This window comes from Passer montanus, unplaced genomic scaffold, assembly GCF_014805655.1.
Source record: "Passer montanus isolate IOZ18808 unplaced genomic scaffold, ASM1480565v1 scaffold23, whole genome shotgun sequence".
NCBI lineage: Eukaryota > Metazoa > Chordata > Aves > Passeriformes > Passeridae > Passer > Passer montanus.
The window spans coordinates 9,476,679-9,502,676 of NW_024366926.1; the positions used below are offsets into that span (position 1 = coordinate 9,476,679).

General features: G+C 39.1%; 1 protein-coding gene across 3 annotated transcripts in view; it reads left to right on the forward strand.

Moving 5' to 3' along the window:
- EGF (epidermal growth factor) overlaps positions 1-25,998 on the forward strand; it is a 53,824-nt gene that overhangs the window by 7,863 nt on the left and 19,963 nt on the right. For all 3 annotated transcript variants that reach the window (XM_039710663.1, XM_039710664.1, XM_039710665.1), the window contains exons 2-14: positions 1,995-2,126; positions 4,744-4,943; positions 5,904-6,085; positions 7,377-7,607; positions 9,178-9,380; positions 13,423-13,548; positions 14,546-14,668; positions 16,871-16,993; positions 18,147-18,272; positions 19,258-19,394; positions 21,143-21,291; positions 22,895-22,999; positions 24,700-24,923. In XM_039710663.1, the coding sequence (XP_039566597.1) occupies positions 1,995-2,126; positions 4,744-4,943; positions 5,904-6,085; positions 7,377-7,607; positions 9,178-9,380; positions 13,423-13,548; positions 14,546-14,668; positions 16,871-16,993; positions 18,147-18,272; positions 19,258-19,394; positions 21,143-21,291; positions 22,895-22,999; positions 24,700-24,923 (2,061 nt within the window). The remainder of the gene's footprint in view (positions 1-1,994; positions 2,127-4,743; positions 4,944-5,903; positions 6,086-7,376; positions 7,608-9,177; positions 9,381-13,422; positions 13,549-14,545; positions 14,669-16,870; positions 16,994-18,146; positions 18,273-19,257; positions 19,395-21,142; positions 21,292-22,894; positions 23,000-24,699; positions 24,924-25,998) is intronic.

Genomic DNA, 25,998 nt, shown 5'->3' on the forward strand with positions numbered 1-25,998 from the left:
GCTCCAGTGGCATCCAGGCAGTGTTTGCCAGGAGTATCTAGTTTTAGTGGTGACCTGGAGCCCGTGGTGTCTGTAGCACATTAACACAATTCTAAGCCCATCAAACCTTCCCAGAGGGGATTTGGAAGAGTTTCTCTTTTAATGCCATGGAGAATGGAATGTACAATCCTAGTGCATGTGGGAAAATATGCTCCTGAAAGCTGATTGTTTGGAGAAAATTTTGGGTTAGACTGAGAGTTCAGTTCTTGTTCCATTTTCAGCCCCATGCTCCTGAAAGCTGATTGTTTGGAGAAAATTTTGGGTTAGACTGAGAGTACTTTATGGAATTATGATGCTGAAAATGTTTCTGCTTTATCTTTGCAATCAAACAAAAATCAGTTGCATGTTTTCTGATTACATTTCATACATTGTCAAATTAGTTCAGCTGCTATTTGGAGCACCAGCTTGTGGGAAAACTCTGTAAACAATGTGGAAGCCTTCCCTAGTTGGTACAGACACAATAGGTGCTGAAAAGCATTGACATTCTTTTTGAACACCTTTGGTACTTGGGCATAGATGAAACCCTTCAGAACACTTCATTCTAAGCATAGTTTCTTAAAGCAGTTCAGGAAACTGGTCTGCAGAACCACGGGATATCAGAGATCTGCTTGCTTAGGTCTCCCTGAGTTGAGAAAGTTTCTTCCAAAGCCTTTAGTGAGTTGGTTAAATTGCTGTTCCTTGTAGTCAAGGTGCCCTTCTTTAAACTTAAGGGAATTCTCAAATAACACACACAGACCTAGTTTTGGTTGTGAATCCACATCCTTTAGTGACTTATTCAAATGTATCTCTTTAAAACAAAACGTGTTGATTCCTTTATTCCTGCATGTGCTGAGTCACATGGTAAAGTACAGAACAAAAGCCACTGACATCAACTACAACTTGCGCAAGAAAAAAGCTGCTCCTTAGAGCAACTATCACACAGTGGTTGAAGAAGGAAAATATACAAGAAATATACCAGCATATGGTGGTGTCAGATGTCAAGTACCTTGGGAAGTTACTGTCAGATGTGTTTGTTTTCAGCAGGAACTAAAATTTATCTCCATTTTGTGGGACAATTATCCATGGTACTGCAAATTTCTTTTCCCCTTAATATAAAATAAGGTCCTCAGTGGTAATCTATTTTTTTTAAAAACACATTCCTTTGTTTAGGGCTTAATTAATAATCACTTCCTCAAGCCCTGACAAAACACCATAAATACTTCAAATGTCTTTCAACTCCTAAAGGTTCTGGCCTAACCTACCAGTTAAATGCCTAATTAATTTTCTCAGAGCCTTGGTTTGGGCTTGTTTCTGTCAAATGTCTTTCAACTCCTAAAGGTTCTGGCCTAACCTACCAGTTAAAAGCCTAGTTTCTAATTAATTTGCTCAGAGCCTTGGTTTGGGCTTGTTTCTCTCAGAATAAAGTGGGAATTTTAGTGTTTTGTATGTCTGTTTGAGATTTGACTCTAACAAAAATGAGCTCAGTGCAGTGACAGTCTGTTTTCTGCTTTGCTGTTTTGCAAAGTCTGCTAATTTGTTGGCAAAATTATTACTGTTGAAAAAGGGATAAAGATAGAAGCAAGCAGCTGCAAGCTGCATTTGCATAGCAAATAATGACACAAATCAAGACAAGTCTGTTCCCTGTGTTTGAGCAATTAGAGATCAGTGCCCAGACACTCGGGAGAAGGGTAATTTTCCTTGACAGTCAAAAAACCCCCAGAATAAAAACCCAACACCATCGAAAATCACTGTAAATGTGACCATGATAAATTACCCCTGCCCCCCCCCGCCAATAACTCTGAAACAAATGCATGAAGGAATACACAGCTGTCCTAGTTTCATTTTTGATGAAAAAGTGATATTAAATTTTGTGACAATTTATTATTAGATAAGTTTGTCAGAGGTATTTTTTCTCCTTGTTCTTTACTGCTTTTGCTAGCTGAATTTTCCTGATCTTTTTCAAATACCTATTTCAGATATCGATGAGTGCCTTGAAGGTGGTTTGGGAACCTGTGGCCAAACCTGTATCAATATTCCAGGGTCGTACATCTGCTCCTGTTTGCCTGGCTACTCCTTGGGTATTGACAAGCAGTCTTGCTATGTGAACGGTAAGGACATTTTCTTTTTTGATGACTGAAAAAGGGCTTTAGAGATTCATTAGCATTCCTTTTCAAAGTGAACCAGGCCTGCTGGTCCCAACTAGTCAGTGACTGGGGTTCTCTTGTTTGCTGACAAAAAACCTGCTACTGTGTGGGTAAGAGGCAAGGCCAAAAATGGATACCATGAAAGAATGATGGTGAAGAATGTAAACTATGGTGGTAGAAAGATGAATGAACATATGAAAACAAACCACTAAACTTAACAACTACTTCCTATTTGCCCTCTCTGCCAGTTTAAAACTGTAATCTCTCTTATCCCATCCTTACTTCCAAGAAGACATGGCAGTACACAAGATTCTGCTACCTTGGCTGCTTTCAGTCTGTTGGCCTTGGTGTCTTCCCAGTATGTTTAGGTTCTGGGGACAGATTAGAAGCAGGAAGCCCTTATTTTTGGTTTCATCCATTGGCAGCGAAAACACACGAGTGTTACTGTGTTTTTTCTATCTTCCTCTGATATGATTGCATAAATTGATTTTTAAATGTCGGAATGCATTTAAATTTAAAAGTTTTTAGCTCTTCTAAGAAGAAAATGTTTGCAGTTACAGCCTTTGATTAAGCCTCATTTTGTCGTCAACTGATACTACCCAGGGGGAGAAAAAGAGCTGTGTTTTATTGATTAGCTTAACCCTGTGTTGCATCTAGAGTATGAGGTGGGAGTGCTCTGAAGTTGATCTCTTACCTCCCCACTTTGACTTCCTGAATGCTTGGCTTTGGTTCCTGTCTGGGATACACTATAGTTCTCTTCTGATCCAGGACATCAACTTTTGTATTTTTTGGCTAGTATTTACCCAGGACTATCTTGCTAATGCAGAGATGGGATGTGACAAGGCACGTTTCTGACCTGAGAAGTGGGAGCTGTGCTCGAGTCCCTGTGTGTGTAGATTTTGGGACCATAAACATAAGCAAAATTATTTTGTAGAGCTCCCAGACTGTCATCAACACAATTATTTTAGTCCAGGCCCTAGAATCATCATAATTATCAGCAACATGTAACTCACAAAGATCCAAACTGGGCTTTTTGTGATCCTGCCTAAACATCCATAGTTCCTTCGCAAGCTCTCCATTTCTGAACTGAAGTGAAAACCAATGTGTTGCTTCCCAATGATATTTGTGCACAGGTATCTTTCAAAGAACAATGTTTCCTTCATTTGGGAGTACTTCAACTTTTTAACATGTTATTACTAACATTTATAGTAACAGCAGAAAGTGACAGATAGAGCTGCTGTGATGGATAAGGAACCCTTAAGTCAGGTATAAACCTTTCTGTGGGGGATGCACCAGGTGAAATACTCCTGTGTTATAAAGACAGGAAGATCTTTGGTGCAGATATGGTTTACCTGGTAATTAAACCCCTGATAAAACCGAGTCCTAAATCTGACTGGTGCCTCTGTAGCAAAAGTTAGATTTGTTCAGTTCTTGTTCCATTTAGAGCCCTCATTCATAGGTACCTGGTAAGGGAATTCAGAGAGTGGAAAGGACAAAACCAAAGTGTATAAATAGTCTTGGTCAACTAATTGGCAAAACTGCAGGCAGTAGCTGTCAAATCCCTTAGTTAAATCAGCTTGGCTACTCTTCAGTGTTCATTTAACACTCACATGAAGCAAGTCTTCATTGTTCAAATATGAGGTTGCTCAGTTAAATTAGCAACAGGAAAAGGAAGTAATTAAAATCTTGTAAGCAGCTGTTATAATTAGGTGATAGCTTTAAAATTTGAGATACAAAACATTCTGCTAGCATAGAAAGAGTGCACTGTCCATCTTCCCTGTGAACAAGACAAAATTACATCCTGTGTGCTCATCAGAACTTTCTTCAATTGGAGAAATCAAAATTTGTCTCATTCCTCTGCTTTGAAAGGAGAATTAAACAACCTTGCAACTACAAAGGTATCTGTCTCAATTTTGTAGAAGAGCTTTCTGTTGAGTTTAAAGCCTTACTTTTCATGCTAATAGTAAAGATATTTAGTTAAAAAATATATTAAACTTGTAAATAAAACCAGTTTAATTTTCAAAGATATATGTGTAAGAAAACTGGTGGTAGTGCATCTTTGATAGCATCTATTCCCAAATAATGGAGAGTTCCTTCTTCATTGTGGAACAATTCAGCAATTGATTACAATAAGAAATCTCCCCAATCTCCAGTTTCTTCCTTTTTCCTGCTTGGGATCTTCAATTTCCCTTTTTGGATAGCTAAAGGAAGGTTCCAGGCTACCTCTCTGTGATAAATTCTTGCTATAGCACAATAGTTTGAAGTGATCTTCAATTGGAGGCATGTCCATGGAAAACTTCTTTCAACCTCAGTTGGTAAGCATGTAGCTGTTGTTCTGACCTGGGTCATTGCAGTTTCCTAACTCAGATTTTTGCCATAATTTTCAGCATCAAATGTGAAAGGACCATTCCATTTTTATATAACTGGTTCTCTGTGATACACCTAGAAAGTTGCTATTAAGGAAAAAGACATGTAAATCTTGAACTTTCTCTTTGACTAGTATGCAACTGATAAGAATTTAATGCAGCAAAAATGCAGTGATTATCAATTAATTGGTCTTATTTTGTTTTCTCCATACCAGAGCCTGCACCATTCCTGCTTTTTAGCCATGGAAATGCTATCTTTAGAATTGACACTGAAGGGACAAATCACGAAAGATTGGTTTCTGATACTGGTCCATCAACACTTATGGACTTTCATTATATAGAAGAGAAAGTGTATTGGGTAGACTCTGAAAGGCGACTACTTCAAAGAATTAATCTAAATGGCACAAAACGAGAGGTAAAATAATCAGTTCTTTGGAATTCTCCTTGTTGATGGTGCAAAGCCCTCTGTGGAAACCACTTGGGTACAGTTCTGTCTTTACTGTTCATAAATTAGCACTTTTACTGTTGTAATAGTTCTGATCCTGTGTGTAGGCTGTGTTACTGTCATTCATATTCAGTACATACAGTATTTTCTGTGGATCAGGTGAATGCAGGAGAGGTTCAAATTAAAAATGCAGTAGAGGAAATTCAAACAAATTAAGGATTTGTAAACTTTAATGTTTCTATCAGTTATAGATTATTCTCTGGCATTACAACATTGTTTTCCAGATTATTGTAACACAAGCTGACACAAATGCTGTGAGAAGAATGTGCTTGAATTCCTACTCATTTTTTCTCAAACCTTTTATTGGTTTCTATGGTTGCATAAATGCTATTAGTACTTTGTTCAGAAAAAAAACTATGTAGTTCATTGCATCTGGCTGATTAAGAAGGGCAGACGCTGTTCAGGCTGAACTTTATTGCTGTGAGAGTGTCCTTTTGTTTGAGAGAGACTGCCAGTATCTTTTACCTATGTGGAGTATTCACTCATGTATTTTCACTGATTTTAAGGGATCTGGGTCCAGCAGCAGTGTGTTAGGAGACTTCCATCTGTAACAGTACAGGCCTGGGTGATTAGTAATGTGCCAAATGTGAAAAATGTAGCTAAATATTAATTCAGTATGTTTCTTGTGCAGAACAGTTTCTCCTTCTGCAGAGAGTCACTCAGTTCAGAAGGGGTATGTGTTAGCAAAAAGACCAAATGAAAGTGATGAAAGAAAAAGAAAGAGAAATAGCTAGAGGTCTGAAAGAAAATGAAGTGGCAAAGGAATGAACAGGAAAGTTTCAGCCGGGTCTTCTATTCCCTGTAACGAAAGCCAAGTTTAGAGTAGTCATTAGGATTCCTCTTCTCAATTAATTTTTTTCTTCTGTACAGAGACTATGTTACATAGACAAAGGCATTTCAGGATTTGCTATTGACTGGATAAATCACGACATTCTCTGGGCCAACAGACAGAAAGGAACCATAGAAGCAACTGATATGAATGGGAGGAAACGCCGAGTTCTTCTAAGAGCTGCTGGTCGTCCCACAAGGATTACCATTGATGCTGAGCAAAGGTAATTTTAAAGGGCTCAGTAATTTCATTTAAATGGACTCCAAATATGTGAAGTACTATGATTGTGGTTTCATGGAATCATAGAAATGGGTTAGAAGAGACCTTAAAGGTCATCTAGTTCCAACCCACTCACCAGGGACAGGGACACCTTCCACTAGACCAGGCTGCACAAAGTCCAATCTGACCTGCCTTGAACAATTCCAGGGGTGGGGCATCTACAACTTCTCTGGGCAATCTATTCCTCTGCCTCACCACCCTCACAGTAAAGAATTTCTTCCTAATATCCAATCTCAATCTAGCCTCTTTCAGTAAAGTTTCTGGGTAGAAAGCAGTATTGGAGAAGCAAAGGAAATGATGACTAAAAATGCTGGGAGTCACTTGTGCTTCAGACCCGGCACACTTAGAACATAAATTGCTATGTTTTCTGGAAAAAAAAAAAGCCAAAACTGACACTTTTCTGCTGTTTCCCTCATTTCTTTCTCAGTGTCACCAAATACTGGTTCTGAATCCACTGCTACTGCTTAGCATCACTAGTAGTTTGGCCTTCATAGAGACGCTCCTTTCAGCTTCAAGTAATTTACATGGAGAACCATGCTCACATGAGAGGCCTGGATCCTCAAGGGTTACCAGTATGAATCATCACAGTGGTCTCTCCGTGCTAATCTCCCCTTACACAAAAACAAAAACAACAACAAAAAAGAACACTTGAGAAAAATTGGAAATGCTTCTGTTTTATTTAGCAAGAGCATGTCTTTGTTCCTACTTTTGATTTGCATTAAAGCTGCTCAGCGATGTGCACAGTTGTTTTAATATTGAGGTTCATGTGTCCATTTCCACCACATTTGTACATAAACCAATCTTCTGATGATAGTAGTATTGTTAATACTCTTTGGAATATTGCCATCCCAGTGGGGTTTCGGTCCTGGACATCAGACATGCCTTTCCTCAAATTTGCAAGAGCTCCCCATAGATTTGAGAAGTAATTCCAGTTTCCTTGACTGCACAGCTGAACAAAGTAGAGAGACAGACAATAGTGCTTTGTGGTTAAGCTGGGCTGATTCCTGCTTGACCTACTTGAGGGAAATTTTTGCTACCTCTAGTAATACTAGTTTCTAGTATCTCCAGCAGTACTTGTAGTTCTAGTACCACACTGAGAAATCCTGTATACAGGAGCAACTAAATAACTTAATAAAGAGTGTGTAGCTGTGATGGGATTTTGAAAATATAGGGTTTGTTTGTTGTGGGGTGTTTTGTTTTGGTTTGTTTTTCAAACATGCCTCTCTTGCCTGCAGGCTGTTATTTTTGTCTTCAGATGGTACAGTTTCCAGCATACACCGAGCGTCTCTCAGTGGAAGTTATATGATAAACATTTTGAAAACTACAGAAAAAATAAAGGCCATCTCACTAGATTTGGTTGACACAAGGCTCTACTGGATCCAACATGACCACGGAAAAGAGATTTCCCATATTGGATCATGTGACTATGATGGTGGAGCTGTTCGTTTCCTCAGAAATTCTGTCCGGTGAGCTCTCCTCAGCTTGTCAGAAATAAAACATTCATTTCAGGGGGGCAATTTAGCTCTCTCCCCCATCCTCCCTTTTGGGTCAGTTCATAACATGAGGAATATAAAGTGCAATGCAAATGGCCTGTGACTTTAAAGGTCACATTAATAATAGGAAAATGGAAAAATGTCGCTGTTACAAGGATAATACTACCACTCAGCACTCTCCCTCTTCCAAGCTTTTGCCAAATGATAACTAATTAATCCTTAGAAATCCTCTCTGAGTGTTTATTAGTGGCCTTTTTCTGCAGAGAGAGGAGCCAAAAGGAGAGATTAAATGATTTATCCAAGGTCACAGTGGGTGAGCTCAGGTGTCTGAGCTGTGCTCAGGAGACTGAACTCCATCCTCATCTGAGCCTGTTGTCCTCCTTAGCTGCTGGCTGGTGAGGCTCGGCCCTGTGCTCAGGCTCTCCAAGAAGCATCAGCAGATGTGGTGAAAACTGTGTTGTGCAAGAGCATTGTCCTGCCCCAGTGCCAGTGCTGAGCACAGCTGAAGGGGCTTTTAGACCCATGTCCTTTTGGTCCTCATGCTGTGCAGGGGTACAGGTGCCAGTGGCGGCTGTGGGGTCGGTGAGGGGATCAGGAAAAGGTTGTCACTGCAGTATCTTTCAGTATGGTTGGGTCGCCATGTGTGGAAAAGGGATTTCCAACAGTAAACTGAGAAAAATGCAGTTTTACTGGCCTGCTTATTTAAATATGTGGTCCACCATTTTCACATGACGAACACAAAGTTGGCTTCTCTCTACAATGCCAACAGTCAGTTTGGATTTTTCCTTACTTTTTTTTCCCTTTCTCCTTTGAGTTAGTTATTGTTCACTGAAGAATTGATTCTTTAGCCTGGATGATCTGGATTCTGTTTTCCACCTGGATTGTGTCTTCCTGGAAAGCAGAAGACAAAAATACCTTCTGTAGTATTTTTTCTGATTTCTCTCTTATTGAGAGAAACCTTGGCCCTTTTGTGTTTTCTGTTAGCTGCTATAACTGACCAATGAATGGAAACTACATTCCTGAGATTGGAGAAGCAGCAGAAGATGGGTTTTAGGAGTGCTCTACTCCTACCACTCCATCTCCACCCTGATTTCCTCAGACAGTCAGAATTGTCAGAGCAGGCACTGGATATTGGAAAATAGTGGAACTTATATGACCTACATCCTCCAACAGACCAAGTTTCCATTTTGGTTGCTTGATTCACCAGAAGAAGGGTCACACCTAAATTTTCTCTCCCAATTAAGTCAGTCCTGACCTTTGAAGATCATTGATCAAAGATCATTGAACCTTTTAGAAATGCAGGTTATCCATTTTGTGTCTATTGCAAATTTGCAGGATTAAGTGCTGAATTATTTTGGGAATGTCTCTTCACCTCCTCTGATTCTCATATATAGAAGATACTATAGTATATATATATATACACACACAATACAAAGAAAGGTAATTTTCAGTGAACCTGACTGAACTAGGCACTCAGAAAATGTTTGAGTGAGTAAATATGTAGGAATCAGGTAATGTGCCTCTTTGCTCTCTTCTCTTTTAGACATCAATTGCTTGGTATGTCTCTCTTTGCTGAGCACTTGTACTACTCAGATTTGAAGTCTGGCATGATATGGAGAGCCAACAAATATACTGGAAAGGTTGTAGTCACAATTAGCCTGAAGCCATCATTTTTCCCACCAGTGGAGATAAAAATAGTACATCCATTTAAGCAGCCAGGTGCAAGGATTGATTCTCAGGATTTGGGTAAGTAAATGTAGTGCTGCTATGCATGAGAATAATAATGTCATACACTCTGATTCTCTGCAGTAAGAATTTTCTTTGGAAAATTCCAGGCCTCAGTGAAATGAAGGAAAAAGTGTTTTTTTCACTTCAGTGGTCCACAGTTCCACTTGTGTGCAGCTCCAGCGGAGTATCAGGGTAGAAGCATGCCAAGCATGAACTGCTCGTTTCATTAATCTATACACACATGCAGATAAATGTGACTTTCTCATTCTCTCACCTTTCTTTACACAAAGATATTTTTACGCTTTCCTGCTAAATGCACAAAGCATACAGATTTTTAACCCTCTGTCACATTATCCTCACCAAATGTCTGCTTCATTCTGGAAGTTTTAGTCTGAAGTGCATCTAAACAACTCTGATTATTATGGCAGTGAAGGATTTTAAGCACACAGTATGTTCTACAAGTGGATGTCTCAGCTTTCCTGTGAAATGATTCAACTAAAAGTCAGCAGCTCTTAGGCAGTCTTAAAGTTGCTATAACAACTATAGGATAAGAGACTCTTTAATTGCCACCAATTGCAGCCCACAGTGTGAGCTGGTCATCTCACTGCCTTTCACTGTGGATCCAAAATGAAGGTAATTGACTATCAAGACTTCACCTTCCTTGGGTATTCCTGCTGAGGCAGTAGGAAGTGGAGGATATCCAGGTAAATAATGTCTTGTCTTCTAATCTCTGGGGAGCAGAGCATTCTTGCTTTAGTGGAATAGCTTTTGTCACCTGTTTTGCTTGGATAAGAGCAATGGAGCAAAGAGTTTGGAGGCATTTGTGTGCTAAGCAATGGTTGTACAGCTCCCAAGAGAAGGCAGCCATGGATTCCCAGAGGTATAAAGATAGTGTTTGTTTTAGTTCATATGAGCAAAAATCAAACTGTAAATGTATCTTTGAACTATTCCTAAAGAGCTACTATAAAATAGTCTTTGTCTTTCTTCATGCCAACCAACAGCTGTACCATGCAGTCTGTGTCCTCTGAAGACTGGTCTGAGTGGGAAAATCAAAACCTTCAAAGGAACTTTCCCCCTCACATGCTTTGTTTGCAGTGCCAAGACGTGGTGGGATGCAGAAGATAGTGTTCCTGGAAATCAAGCTTACCCTTGTAAGCACAGGGAGTCTCTATTCAGAGACAATACTTGATCTGTCCTTACTTTAGGGAAAATGGCTGTCCTGGCAAATGGAAGCACTTTGTTCCAGTGACAAATTTGGTGCTCTCACATAGAGGAACTAGGGCAAGAATGTGCAGCTTAATTTCAGTGACTGTGGGCACTTAGCCTTTATTCTTTGCTCAGAAGATTTGCTCCACTTCTTCCACCCAAACATTCTGCTTTCTGGCATTTGTCTTTCCATGGAAAAAGGCTTTCTCTGCTTTTATTAATATATGACCTACCAATGTTTTCAAATGTATATGTATTTCCAACATTTAGTAAATTTTTGTACAATAGGAAGTGTTGTCAGCAGTAGGCTTTTTTTTAAAAAAAAATCCAAATAACTTGTAAAATGTCTGGGAAGTGATGGAGTAGAAAGAAGCTTAAGAGGCTGAATCCAGATGAACCTTTTGGACTTTGTATGTGCATTGCTTTGCTTATCCAATGCAAGAACGGGGATGAAAGGAGGACTAATGAGCATGGAGTTCAAATGAGATTTATAGCTGATCTTACAACAGAGAAACCTGCAGATAAAAGCATACCTGTACTAATTGGATGCTCTGTACAAGCTAAGAAAATGTACATTGCAATGTAGTGTCAGCTGTGAATTATCAAGCCTTCTTTAAAGCAGATAACAAGTGAGATCCTTCAGATGAAAAGGGAACTTAGGAGAAGTGTGCAACTGATATGATTTGATTTTTTTGCTGGCATCTGAATTATTTACTTTGCTACTTAAATTTCTCAGGTCTCCTCTTCCCTTTCTCTTTCAAACTACTTCCTTGGATTGGTCAGGGCCAATTAGTAGAGAGAAGAGCATTAATTCATCTACGGGTTCGTTTTAACCCCACAGAACAACTTTGGTGTGTCACTTTTAATAACAGGTCATAAAATATCTGAAATACCTTAAAATCTCAAATACTCTGGAATTCTTTGAAGGAATTTTTCCTAACAGATTAATGCTACTAATATATGAGGATATGTATTTCCATGTAAGACAGGGGATGGGAGGGGAAAAAACCCTGCAAAACACAAATAAGTTAGTAAGAGTGGTTTGTAATGGTGTTCTTCCAGAAAATATTACATTATAAACTTTGTGATTCATAATTTAATTACCATTAAGCTTTGAAATGTGATTGGGTTTTTATGTATTGATATGGCTACAGAGAGTTCTAATACTTATTCAGTTAAAAATTATCTTCTAGAGATTGTCCAGATGGAAAAACTACAGCTTCTGTTATTTACTCTGTAACTCCCAGGTGCCTTAGATCTTTTTTTGACTATTTAGATCAATAATGGTATAACCATGGGGAGAAAAATCAAAAACAATGACATAAGCATATGATGCAGCCTTGAATGTGGATGCTTGTTTGTGGATTCTGTTGTTTTGTGGTTGCATGCACTTGCACTTTTGTCATTCTAATGAGTTCTTTATTTGAAGATTAGACTCTCCATTACTGTGTGTTCTTGATTCAGTTGAAGTAGAAAAAGATTGTGTCCAATTCAAAATTAATTCTACAAAACCACACAAAACTCTAGTCTCTTAAAAGACAACATGCTAAATAACATAGATAATATCTACCTAGTCATCCATTCATAATTTTGCATTTAATGGTATGACCTTTGCTAGAGAAGACTTAACCAGTTAAGCAAATATGTGCAAGGTGTCTGTACCTGTAGCCAAGCTCTCTGGGAAAAGATGTATTATTACTTTTATAGATGTGGTCTGTCTTTCCACCAAGGGGCCAATGTTTTCTTTGTTGTGGCTGGCAGAAGAATAAACTTGGAGCTTAAATATTATGCAGTTTTTAATCTCTTGGAGTATTGATTGTGAATGGGAAACAGCAGAAGAAAGTTGGTTACATACTCATTTCTTTGCCTGTATGAGCCCCTGATGCCTTGCACACACAGCCCAGGGCAGATACAGCATTCTCTGTGGCTGCACACCCACACTCAGTAGCATCAATTCAAACAAAAATAATCATTTTGGAGACAAAAACAAAATCAGGAGTGCTGCGTATCTGTGAAAGCACCAGCCCTGAAAGATAGCTGAGCACAGACATGAGGCTCTGCAAATCCTTCCCATGAGAAAGGATACTGGAGTAGCTCTTCTTGAAGCAGGAGAAATAGGAAGGCTCCTGGGGACCAACAAAAAACCTTGGGCACATTTTTTTCTTCTTTCTTTGAAGAAAGGTTCTGAGTTTGAAATTTGAACTCAACATTTATAATGCTTGTATTTCTTATAGAGCCACACCAACACAAAGATTCTCTAGAATGCACTAATACCTTGTGCCCAAATGAAACACATGGTCATTATAACCTCACGTTATCTTTGTTGTTAAATAATATGGGTAGTAATGTGGTAATGATACTCCAATAATAATAATAACAACAACAACAGTCTTTGTATGTGTGTCTTAAACATCTCTCTTTTCTCTCCTTTTTGCATGCGTGCTCCCTGTTGTTCTTATTTCTGAGTGTTTTACAAAGTAATATGTAATACTGTGCAGAACTGGGGGCATAGGGAACTTGAATTTTCCCTTTTATTGTCACTCTGGGTATGGACCCAAACCAAACCATCCCTAGTTCATGTTCTCTCTAAATCTGCTTGTGCTGGCATAGAGCTCAAAATGATCATTTGGACACACCTACTCCTAGTATTCCAAGTACTTTCATTTTTACAGTGACTAGTTTTTTGCCTGATTTTACTAATGGAAAAAAAATGAAGTTATTTTGCATTAATAAGAAGTTCCTCAGCTTGGTTGAGCAAGCAGATGTTGAGAAGAAAATACATCTTATCATCTTTCTACTGGAGGGTTAATATGATAAGAACTCCAGTCTACTTACGCTGTAATTGTTCTTTCAGAAAAAGGAATCTGTGATTTCAACAGAGAGAAGTGCAGAAGAAGAATCTGCAGGCCAGACTCAAGGACTCATCGGTGTAAATGTTCTAGTGGCTTTATTTTAAGTCGAAATAAACAGTTTTGTGAAGGTAATACATGAATTTCTCATCTGCTTAATTCCATCACATGAAAAAATACTTCTATTCTTTTACTTAAAATCTTGAGTTTGAAAAATTACTATGACCTTTTAAAAATTTCAGTGTGCCATTTCAGTTTTTGTGTCCTTCCAAGTCTGAAATAGTTTAAAAAGAGATCAATGAAAGTGTCACACATGCTATTCTTGTAAGAAATTTTGGTTTTAGTCTGAGTACGTAAAGGAGCTTCAGACAAGTAGAAATGCTCATGTGTGGTAATTTAACTTTAAAAGAAAGATGAAACTGGATGTACGACCAAAGGTGAAACATGGAATAATCCAGCAACAAGAAGTCTGTGTATAATTTCAAAAAAGACAGACATTCTTAACATGCTTCTAAATATTTTGATCTCAATTGTTTTATTAAAAATCTAAATTTTCTATTAATAATAGATAACATAATGCTTTTTAAAGCATCTCTTTTACTACATGACCAGAATTTATAAGACATAATGGCATCAGAATTCCTAGCTGACAAGATTTACAAACTTGCCTGAACATCAGCATTCCAGTTCTCAGGAAATTTTCAGGTTTGATTTCTGAATTTCAACTTTTAATACACTTGTGTTTTGAAGCATTTGCTTAAGTCATGTTGAACCTAAATTTTTAAAAAGAGTTTTTGTTTTAAGATGGTGTCTAACTAACAGGTTTTGGATGTGCACAGAATTTAAATGGCACTGGAATCTGTATGGAAAGGCATCTTTTTGAAAGTCCTCTAGGCATCTATGCTGGACACACAAAACATAAGTATGTTTTGCTAGAAGGTTTTTGACACTGATTTGAATGAGGTCTGCAAACTTGTTTTCTTATGGCTCATTAGGAAAACCACATTTTTGTAAAATTCATGCAAAAAAATATGTACTTTTCCAGACTGTTACTTTGTTCCATTAATCTATTCCCTAACATTGGCTGATGAGGTTATTCTGACACAACAAGTTCTCTTTATTTTGCAGATATTAATGAATGTGGCTTCTGGAATCATGGCTGCACTTTAGGCTGTGTGAACATCCCTGGCTCCTACTACTGCACCTGCCCGAGGGGCTTTGTTCTGCTGCCTGATAGGAAAACATGTCATGGTAAGGAGCTGAATACACAAACACTTGGAGAGACTTCTCATTTCAGACTGGAACTGCTGGAAGTTTTGTGCATTGTGTTGCTTGCTTCCAATCCCATGTTATGTAAGCAGGATTGGCTTAAAGTGAGTGAACTGATTTCAGGTGTTGTGTTTAAGGAAGCAGAAGTTACACGTGAGAAATTGTATACACTTCTTCAGAGGAGGAAAAAGAAACAAGTCATGTCTCCAGAGAGATCTCTTCTCAGATTAGACCCAATGACACATTCCAGGTGGAAAAGCAGTTATGTATTTTTAAATGTGGTCTCTGAATTTGGCTCATTCTCTAAGGATTTGCCCTGTGTCTGAAAGAATAACTCACAGCATCATGTATTTTTATTTCAGATCAGGGCTGACAGCATTGCTGATATATATATATGACATGACATTAAATTGAATTAAATGTGTATGCTCAGCCTACAAATGAATTAAGCCTTTCTGGAATAAGTCTAGAACATAAAATGTGAAAAGCTTCCAAGTTTTGAGGTCTTGGAATATTATCAGTCACTTTTGACGTGAAGCTTATGCACAGAAAAAAGTCCTTCTACTTTGTTTATTTGAAATAAAACATTGGTATAAGGCCCAAGCAGGAGTGCCAGTGCACACCAATGAGCTCTGTGTGGATCATGGCAGGATAAGGACTTAGGGTATATTAAATATCACTACTGGAGAGTAAATATAGCCATAGAATCTAACAGACTCTAGCAGTCAGTCTATTTTGGACTCCAAGAGTGCTGGGCAGGGCCAGGAGTTGGACTCTATGATCTCTGTGGATCCCTTCCAATTCAGGATATTCTGTGATTCTGTAAGAGCCACTTCTTCCTCTTTATTAAGAGGGAGCTAGGAGCAGGATTCAGTGACCCCAGCATGGGGGTCCAGGGTGTGTGTGACCTGCAGAAGGCAGCCAACTGCAGCAGAAGAACTATGGGCTGCAGCCAGAGGTCATTGGGAGATAGGATATCATTTTGCATCCAAAACAACATTTAGACACTGTGCAACTCAGTCCTACTTTGGATGACCAGTTTGAACTGCATGCCTGCATTTGGGGTGGCTCAAATTAGATAGAAAATAATGCTTTTCTAGCACAGGCTAGGACTGCAGGATGGACAGTGTGATCTGCAGCACAAGGCAGATTTCACCAACTATTCAGCTTGAGAGAGAGACACACACAAGATGAGAAGTCCAAATGATGGACAAAGATTTTGATACTTTGTCCTCCAAATCCTTTATGAAGCTCTTCATCTAAAGCCACAAGATCTGGTCAGAAGGAATTTTCTGGACCTTATTCTCTGTGCTGAAGTGGTTAGCACAGTCCAGTCCAGAATGCAGGTGTCCTGCAGAAGCAATATTTGCAAGAGCTATGCACCATTTAGGCCAACGTGTGCAGCTGATTCATAGAAGCAGCTGTGGAAATCTTGTATTGGTTCCAGTCATATGGCACCAGAATTGGGACAAAGAGATGGAGTACTGCAATGCAGAAGGTGGAAGGAGCACATCATGTGAAGCTGCATTAAAGAAATACTTAAAAAAAATGTTGGCACTGGAATATTTCTAATAGCAAGTAAAGGAAAGCTCTTGCCAAGTCCTCAGATGATTTTGCCCTTATACCTTCTAAAATTGACACTAAAGAACATAGTTTTGATTCTGGAAGGTTCTTCTCCTGTTTTGATTGATCTTAGCTCTTTTACACTTGAAGTAGTCGGAAAGTAGTCCTTCCTCATTCTCTTGGTCTTTTATACTTATTCTTTCAGTAGAGATTCCTTGTCGTTTTTAGAACCTGATCTATTTTTGATGAAGTACAAAAAAGAAATTTTTCAAAATTACTTCAATTTTGATAGCACACCTTCAGAATATTTTGGAAAATTTAAGCTGATAAGTATAATGGCTTCAGGACTCAGCAATTTTGGCTTTCTCCTGGGCTGCAATTAGGAGGAGGTGTGAAAAAAATTTGAAAAGAAGAACAGAAACACAGCATAACAAATCAGAGACAGACTGCAGAAGTGTTGTACTCTAAACATCACAATTCTATTTATTTATATATTTAATTTTTCTACTTTTTTTAACTTCTTCTTTTGCTATTTAAGAAGGTGTTAACATATCTTACTGGGGGCTTAGTAAAAATTTTTATCATCATTTAGGAATTTTTTTCCTCCTTAAATTACTGCAGAGCTAATTACCTGTACAAGTAATGACACCGGCTGCAGTCACGGCTGCCTTCAAACATCTAAAGGCCCTGTTTGCTTTTGCCCAGAGGGATCTGTGCTCAAAGTGGATGGCAAAACATGCACAGGTAAGGAACATTTTTCTTAGCTGAAGTGACTGCCAGGCTCTGTTTATTCTTGGCACCAAGAGCCAGAAGTGAATGAAGACATTTCACCCTCATTTTGAACAGCTGTAAATGATTGCACAAGATAATAGCATGTAAGCTGATTTGAGTGCTGACATGAGCAGTATTCATCTTCATTTTTAAATAGATTTTTAGTAGCAGCAACATCCAATATTTGCTGGCCAAGTTCTTTTGTTGTCAGCAGAGATCAAGGCATGTCTCAGATTTTTGTTGTGGGAGACATCTAAAATTTATACTTGAGGGGACGTATATGTACAAAAGTAAGGCTTGGGTGATAATTTTATTGACATCATGCAGCCCAGGTTCAGAGTCACTCTAACTCACCACAAATAGAATTTTTGCACTCAGAATACTTGAAGCTGCTACACTCAATCTGTCATTCCCCACTTCAGCAATTTTCCAAATTCAGGGGACTGTAGCTTCTCAACTGCATCTTTTCAGTCTTAGGGGTCAAGAGAGCTCCATTTCTGACAGTCTTATGCTGTGAAAAATCCTCTTTTCCTTTTAATCCCTTTCACATGGACTGTACTTTATACATAGATTCAGTCATTATTTCTGTTTTGCTGACTTATGTTGGTATTGAGAATATAACAGAAAAAAATAACAAAATAATGGGGTTTTTTTACATGAAATCTTGGTTTGTTTTCTTAGAAAGTATCAATTTGTCCTCCTAGCCTAATTAACTTCCAAGCAGACAATAGCATTAATTTGCTGTTTCTTTGCATGGAGTGCAAAGTCTGATAAAATATTCTGTTTTAGATGGGATGAGATTTGCATGGGAGAAGAGTTCCCTGAAACACATTAAAGAGCCTCTGTCTTTATGTATCCCACGCTCCCACTTTGTGCTGCACTTACAACACATCTTGTGTTGTAAGTTTTCAGGAAAACTCTGGAACAAGTTATTACTAATTTGTTTCCACTTCACTAGGCTTCTGCTTTCAGCAGGAGGCCTTTTGGTAAATCAACCAGTCACTAGGATGATTTGCACTGTAGAAATCCTGAGCAGAGTGAACCATTCTCTTATACCTCTGATTTTGTTGTATTTTATTTTTTTTTTAGAACGGCACAGTAAAATTTTACAAATGCTCTGTTTAAGGTTGTACATCTCCAGATAATGGTGGCTGCAGTCAGATATGCTCTTCTTTAAGCCCATCCTCCTGGGAGTGTGCTTGTTTTCCTGGATATAAGCTTCAGCGAGACAGAAAGCACTGCACTGCTATAGGTTGGTGTCTTGGTATGCCTGCATATTTCTGCCAATAAAAGCAAACTTCTTTTGAGTTCTTTAAGGTGGATCAACTGGGATCCCTTTTTGCACTGTTTTAGGTTACTTTGTGAAACTTGGGAAGTATTAGTTGTCAGGAAAGACAACCTATTTTGGAAATAAACCAAGACAAGCACCAGTATATGTTTCTGTCTCCTTGACAGAAAGTTTAATCTGTGATCCATCTTCAACATTTCACTCTGGGCTCCCATACTGTGGAGGTCTGTCCTGCAGTACACAAGGTTTTGTGCCTTCACATAAATATGGGCATAGTTCCTGCCCAGTGTTACAGAACTGGGGCTGAAGTCTCTCTATTTGGAGAACAGGGTAGGGAATATTTTGTTAAAGGGCTTTCCATATGAGGATATTGTCCCTCACTGGCCCCAGGAAGCTGACATGTTTGATGTGTACTTTTGGATTCCAGACCCTTCTGTTCCTTCTGAGAAAAGGGCAGACTCTGGTATCAGCAAGGTATAAGCAATTGACAAAGAGAGAGGAGGAAAAAGAAGTTTTTGATTTGTGCCCGAAAAAAGGGGAAAAGTATGTTTTTTTTTTTTTTTTTTTTTTTTGAGGACAGTATCTTTCTTGCTTTTACTACAAAAGAGTTCTCCATATACAAATTCAAGTTATTCTGGCATTTATGGTGATGCTGTGAAACGTAGAGAAATTATTGCCTCGAGGCTAAGGCATTCAGTGTGAAATGCAGCAGGATTAGTGACTCCTTTTGTCAGAAATGTTGAGGCTGATGCCGTAAACTTATATTCACATTTATCTTTAATTTCTTAGGTAAGTGGAGTGTAGGAAAATTGCCATAATTTCTTTTTGCCTTTGTTTCTCATTTTGTCTTTTACTGTTACTTATTTACAACTTTACTCAGGTAGTAATGCAAGTTAGAGATCACTTTGAACTTAGAGCAATTAACATACTGGCAAATTTTAATCAACAGGTCCTAAGCCATTTTTGTTGTTTGCAAATGGCCAAGATATCCGCCAGATGAGTTTTGATGGAACAGATTACACAAGTTTACTTGACTGGCAGATGGGAGTAGTCTTAGCACTGGACTCTGACCCGGTGGAAAATAAGGTAAGGCATTAAAAATGAGAGGATTCTGGAGTGTTGCAAGGACAAAAGGATTGAGCTTTCATGTGCCTTAACCTTTCCTCTGTCAGTGATCTGGATTACGCGTTATGCCGCTCGCTGCTCTGTCTCCTGTCTAGGAGCACAACTGGTAAAGGCTGCCAAATATCAGCTGAAGAGTTTCATCCTTGAATTTTTATTTTTTTTTTTTGTACATTGAAAATGATAATTCACTGACAATTTGGATTTCTAAATTGACTTCAGGCATGATTTCAATTTTAAAGAACTTTTGTGTGGTTGATAGGTTTTCCCCATTAAGACTGCAGTGCTGTTTTCTGGAAACATGTTGTGGAGTTTTTTCACTGTGTAGTGGTACAAGCAAAAGTATCTTTTATTTTATGCAGCTAAGTCCATATAATCCCTACTAAATGTTGGAGTAATCTTAACAAGAATTATTTCCCATGTCCTGATATTATTGAGCAAAACTTGCCTGGAGAGTTGGGAAGAATAGGTGTTCAGTTGTGCTTTGCTGAACCCGCTGCGGCAGAAAGTTACATTTTCCCATGGAGAGACTTATTTCCACTGTAAAAGTGTTGCAAAGTACAGTGAAAGCTGATGAGGAGCTCAGTTAAATTGTTGGAAGGACCTCAAGGCCCAGATGGGCAGAGCTAAACGAATGTGAATGTTACCAGATCTGCATTTACAGGAGGAGCACTTCAGGCACTTCTGGAACATCTCCACTTGCTCCCGAAATAGGGCCCTGCTGGAGAGGCAGCAGTTGCCCTGTGCTGTGCCAAGTGTGGATCAGCTGTGCCAGTGACTCTGGTGGCACCTGGGATCCCCTCCTGCGGTGTTGGGTGGCAGCACAGAGGTGGGGGACACGGAAGGGGCCAGCCAGGCTGCAGGAGCCTGGTGGTGTCAGCTGGGTGGCAAGGCAGCAGCCCTCGTGCTCCCAGGGTGTTGAATTAACTGGGCTAGGGCCAGAGGCTCTCTCCTGTTTTGTTTGATCTAATGGCCAGCATCAAAGGAAAGTAATTTGTTTTGCTGTTGCCATTTCCAAAGAAAGCCTCAGCACTGCTTTTGATGTGGTTGTGCCATGCAATGTTTGCCTCTGTCTGGCATTTGCATACAAGATAAAATTTGCACATCCTTGGAAAATGCAAACCTGCTTTCCCTACCAGCAAAGAACTTTACTTTTGACCCCAAACTAAGAAACCTCTTCTGCAAATGTTGCAGCCTTACAGAATAGACACCTAGTGAAAAATTAGGATAGCTGCAGGATAAAAGCGTGGAAAAAATACAAGTAAATTTCAAACTCCTTTTCCCCTTCCCAGCTCCTTGATATAGATAGAGTGCTGCTATCTTCTCCACACTTCTCACTTTTCAACATGAGCATCCAGTGAAATGGCAACATGCTTCTTTCTGCCTGTTCCTACTTTTGCTTCCTCAGCTGTGCTTCATGTGAAGTAGCTGCTGGCTCAAACAAAACTACAGGATACTCAGAGGGCTGTATATAGGGCAACCAGGATTTACAGCTAAGCACAAGCTGCCTGTAGAAGTCATCCTGGTTGAAGGATAAGTGTCTTTTTATTTGATCAGGGATCACCGGTTACCTGTGCAGCCTTTTGTGAATAAGCAGTTTAGGGAATTTTCCAGATGAAAAAAGTATTTTAGAAATGGAGTTACTAGACTGAGGAGGTAGAGTAAAAAGTGAGATGAGAACTAATGACACCTTGTCTCTTATTTATTCACAGATTTACTTTGCCCACACTGCCTTGAAGTGGATAGAACGAGCTAATCTGGATGGCTCAGAGCGTGAAAAGGTTATTCATGGAGCTGTAGATACACCCGAAGGCCTTGCTGTGGACTGGATTAACCGTAGATTGTACTGGACAGACAGAGGGTACATGCTCCACAGTGCATTTATGCTGAAGCACGCCACAAAATATTTGGAATAAATGACTGGTGATGCAGAAATAGCTGAGATATCACCCTAGTTCAGTAGTGCTTCACATTCTGATTGGGTAGTTTTAGTCTCAAGTATATACAGTTGGAAGGTCATTTAAAACCAAAATGCTGGAAGTTCACTTGCAGTCTGCTACTGTATTTTTATCTTTGTCTTTCCAAGAAGTGAGGGTTTAGACTCAGTTGCAAGGAATCTAAAACATGCACTGCATATATACATATATGCAGGTGCACTTGTGCATGTGAATATATTTCCTTGTGTGTTTTTTATATACATACGCTGTGTGTGAGTGTATATAGGTATATCTTTGTATATACATATATGCACATTAAAAAGAGTAATAATGTACTGAGTACATCTTGGACAGAAGTCAGTGTTGCTGGCAGCTACACTCATGTTATTGGAGAGTCTTTGTCAATTCTCTCTGATAAAAGAGGAATGACTGCTGCCAGACAATGTGACCACCTTCCAGCTGATACCTAACCATATATGCAGGGGGAAGAAAATCTGACCTTTGATGGGCAGCTTCAGATCACAACAGATAATGAACACTCTTTGAAGAGTAGTCATGAGCTTTCAACATGATCCATAATTCATTTGTCAGTAAGAAGTAATTTTGAGTGTTTAGATCACCCTCCTTCTCCATTTTAAATATTCTGCTAGTCCACTTCCTTGCTTTTAGATACAATATTGTCACACAACTCAGCTGCTATAGAAATATGCCAGTGTTTCTTGTGAAATGGGAGATTATGGTGTTTCTCTTCATAAGACAGGACGTATTCAGGGGGAGTAAGAGATTTTGAACCTGAGACTTCCTTCCCACCCACTGCATTTACCTGTTAGTATTCCACATTTGCAGGAGTATATTTCTCCTTCCATCTCTGTGGGGCCTTTCTTTGAAAGTTCAAATAGGCAGGGAAGGCTGTAGGCTTGCTTGCAGGTAGAGGCTGATATTTGTTTGGCAAGATGAATATTGCAGCAATAAAATCAGTTTTCTGGAAAAAAAGATTAATTGAAAGATTGGCAGTGTAGATTCTATACTTGACTTGGCAACTGATTTTATGAGTAATCTTAAGAACCTTGGCCTTATTCTTTCCTGCAAAATAGATGGAATATGTAAAATGACCACTGAATTCTGGATGCAAAATGCTATGTAAAAGTACTATTTAAAAAAATTCTTTATACATTTGGTAATGGTATTCAGTTAGGAGCTGGTTTTCCTCCTGACTCCTTTTAAAGCTAGCATTTATCTGTTAATGATCTTACTTGCAATTCATTATTCACCCAAAGAAGGAGAACTTCATGTCTTCTGCAGAAGCAGGTATTTTATCATCATGCCCTGGACCAGATAACGAAGCTGTAACATTAATTACTTGTTGATAAAACAACTAGACATCCTACATCAGCAGGATTACTTCCTGTCGCTGTGAAATTATTTATTACAGCTAAACCAAAGCAGTGCAAAATCTTAGTGCATTCAGCCCAAGAAGGTGATTAAAAAGATGGCAGGGAGGACCTAACAGTGCTCTGTGTGTTGCAGAAAGGTGTGCATTGAAAGGAGCAATCTGAATGGAATGCAAAGAAAAATGATCATCTGGGAGGATCTCTCCCAGCCCCGAGGGATTGCCATTCACCCATTTGCCAAGTAAGGAGTGATAAACACAGTAAATCATGTAATTCTTGTGGATGATTTTTAAAAATGAGCGTGCAAGCTTTGCCCTTTTGGCAGTCAAAATGTGCATTAGTCTCGTGTTGGGTTAGTCATTGCCCCGCAGAGCTGTGTGAACTGTAATGTTTTATTGCAGGGTTTCTTTCATGAGCTGGGACATGTTCATTTCTCATATAGATTTTAGAAGAAAGTAATTGGAGCATTAATGATGCTGTATGCGGTTTAAGCTAAAGATAAGCATGAGCAACTGACAGCTATAGGTGCCACACTACAAACCTTGACATGGTTCCATATCTAGTAGTGTGAAGAAGGCAATCACTTTTAACCAGCAGTACTTACAAAATTGCCTTTTTTTTTTGGTCCACGTTTCAGTTTCAGAGGAAATGAAACCTAATTTACTGTTCTGGAGATTTGTTGTTTTAAATGCACCTCGTATCTGCTTAACTAGTTTTGAAATGATCCCATGTGTTTACACTCTTGATAAAATTCTGTCTGTTTCAATAAATGGCAAAATGACATGGATTTTTAGTCAATACGCTTGTAGTAGGAGCATTTTAAATCTGGTCCTTTAAATTTTGTTTTGCTGCTCATATCCTGCTATAACTAAGTGCTGATAAATCAGAAAGAAGCAGGTTTGGGGAGGGTGTTTTTCTAGCTTGCCTCTGCCCATAAAGACCTGAAAGAATCTTTCAGTAGAGATTGAATGCTATAGAGACATTTTGCAGGAAAACTTTGAAGAAATGTAGGTTCTGTCAGATTGTTTACTAGAATTATTGGTAGAGGCAAAGCATGCAAGGGGAAAGGGAGGAGGAAACATCATTAAAACCTAACTTATCAGAAAGTTAATGGTGAAAGGATGAACAGACATTATGGCAACGTCCACAGTTGTAAATATTAAAGAAGGATATGAAACACAATTAGAGTTCTTGAAAATACTGATCCCTGCATTAGTTAGAGCAAAACTGCTTGTGTAACTAAAATTGAGTCCCTGAGTTATTTCAGTAAACCTGACAGAGGCAACTGGTGCCTGGGAAGATGATCCCAAACTTCAGATATTATTTGCAATTATAGCTATCCCCATTTTGAGTTGCCTTCTAGCATTGTCTGTTCATTCAAAACTGCTAACACTCAGTGAGTAACACACAGAACTCTAGAGGGAAATCCTGAGAATCATGATTTTATTAAAGGAAGAAGGATTCTGGACCTGATATTGGTGCATTTTTTTAACAACCTGCCTACTTTTGCTTGTTATCTGTGGGTAATGGGTAATTTTAGTTTCATTTTCTTTATTGTTGTACCCTTTTTTAGACAAGGGTCTGCCTAATGCATTGTTTTCTGTTGTCTGGGTTTGCTAAAACACCATCAGCTGTCACATAGAAAATCAAAAGGCAGATATGAGGAGCTGTGGCAGTTAACAGAGTCAGGAGTTGTTTTCCAAAGGTTTCATGCCAGTGAACAGAGTGAGGATACTGCATAAGTCCCAGTGCAATCACCTGGAGTCTTATGGCAAGTGTGAAAAGATCAGCAGCCAATATATTTGTTTCAAGCGTGCACTTTTCCTCCTGTGAGTCAGAGCCGTATTGCTCTGACCCGACCTTTCTGCTTTGAAGGAACTCCATGGAGACGAGGACAAACATTTACCTACTGACTTCCTGTATTCATTTTGTTTTCTGAAGGAGATTATTCTGGACTGACATGGGGGTCAATCCGCGGATTGACAGCTCTTCATTAGAAGGCTTCGATCGCCGGGTCGTGGCCAGCACTGGCCTGGTGTGGCCCAGTGGAATAGCTCTTGATTACCTGGCTGACAAGGTGTACTGGTGTGATGCTAAACAGGCCCTGGTTGAGAGTGCAAACCTGGATGGTTCTGGTCGTCGAGTTCTGTCACAGAATGATGTAGGTGAGGCTTTGGGGTTGATAATTACCTACTGCTGTTTGCTCATGTGTGTGTGTATATCTGCATATGTGCATGAAAACTACTGGCCAGCTGCTGTGCTGTATATCCCATGCTATGTTGAGGTTCTTCATTCTGCTACCCAGCTGACTTTTATTAATTTTAGCAAAAGCATTTCTTCCTAACACTCTCTGCTTTTTTTAGCAAGTCACTTTGCATTGCACAGAGAACTTCTCTGTGTGATGCCTTTTTTCTGCCTTCACAGAAAAATGAAAAGAATCGAAAAATTTAAAATGTGGTTTGCTTTTCCCATGCATGGCTGCTTAGTTTAATTCAGATTTTGCTGTGTTTATTGCATCAATGAGTTATATTGACATAAGAAAGGGAATTAATCTGGGTCGTTAAGGTCCTTGAGCAGCAAACCTGTATCTACAATGTTGAGCACTGGAAGGATTCTAAACACACAATAGATACCAAATGAAAAATGATTTTGTGATGTGCTGATAGTTTTTATGTCTAAGATTTCTACTGCTTGACACATAACTGTGTTGTTGGAGCAAGAGAACAGTGGTGTTTACAACAAGGGACCGATGTGTACCACGTCCAAAGTAAACCACCTGTTTGAGAATCTTGTACATGGCATATTAGTTTCTGGAGAAGACAAATCCTTTTGATCATGGGATCTCTCTGGGGACCATTTTGTAGGTGTGCATACAAGACATGGGCAGAGTGAGGACTCATAGGTCAATACCATGACTGCTGTGGGTAACCTTATGGTTACTCTTTGAGCAGCCTCTGTTCTGGTCTGTGCTCTGGGAGGGTTTGTGTTCATCACCTAAGCCTCCTGGTCACTGGAGGTGAGTGAAGTGAGGTCCTGAAGGCATCAGTGTTCACCAGTTTACAAGACATCAAAAAGGCCTGAGGAGAAAGACTTTCCAGCCTTCTCTCTTCCCTTTGCTCCCGTGGCAACCGCCTCTGCCAGGAATGGAGCAGATCTCCAAAGAAGGACCTTGAAATCTGATCAAAGTTTCATTTTGTTTCTCCATGAGGAGTAAGACAGTGTCTTACAGGAAGAAAACAG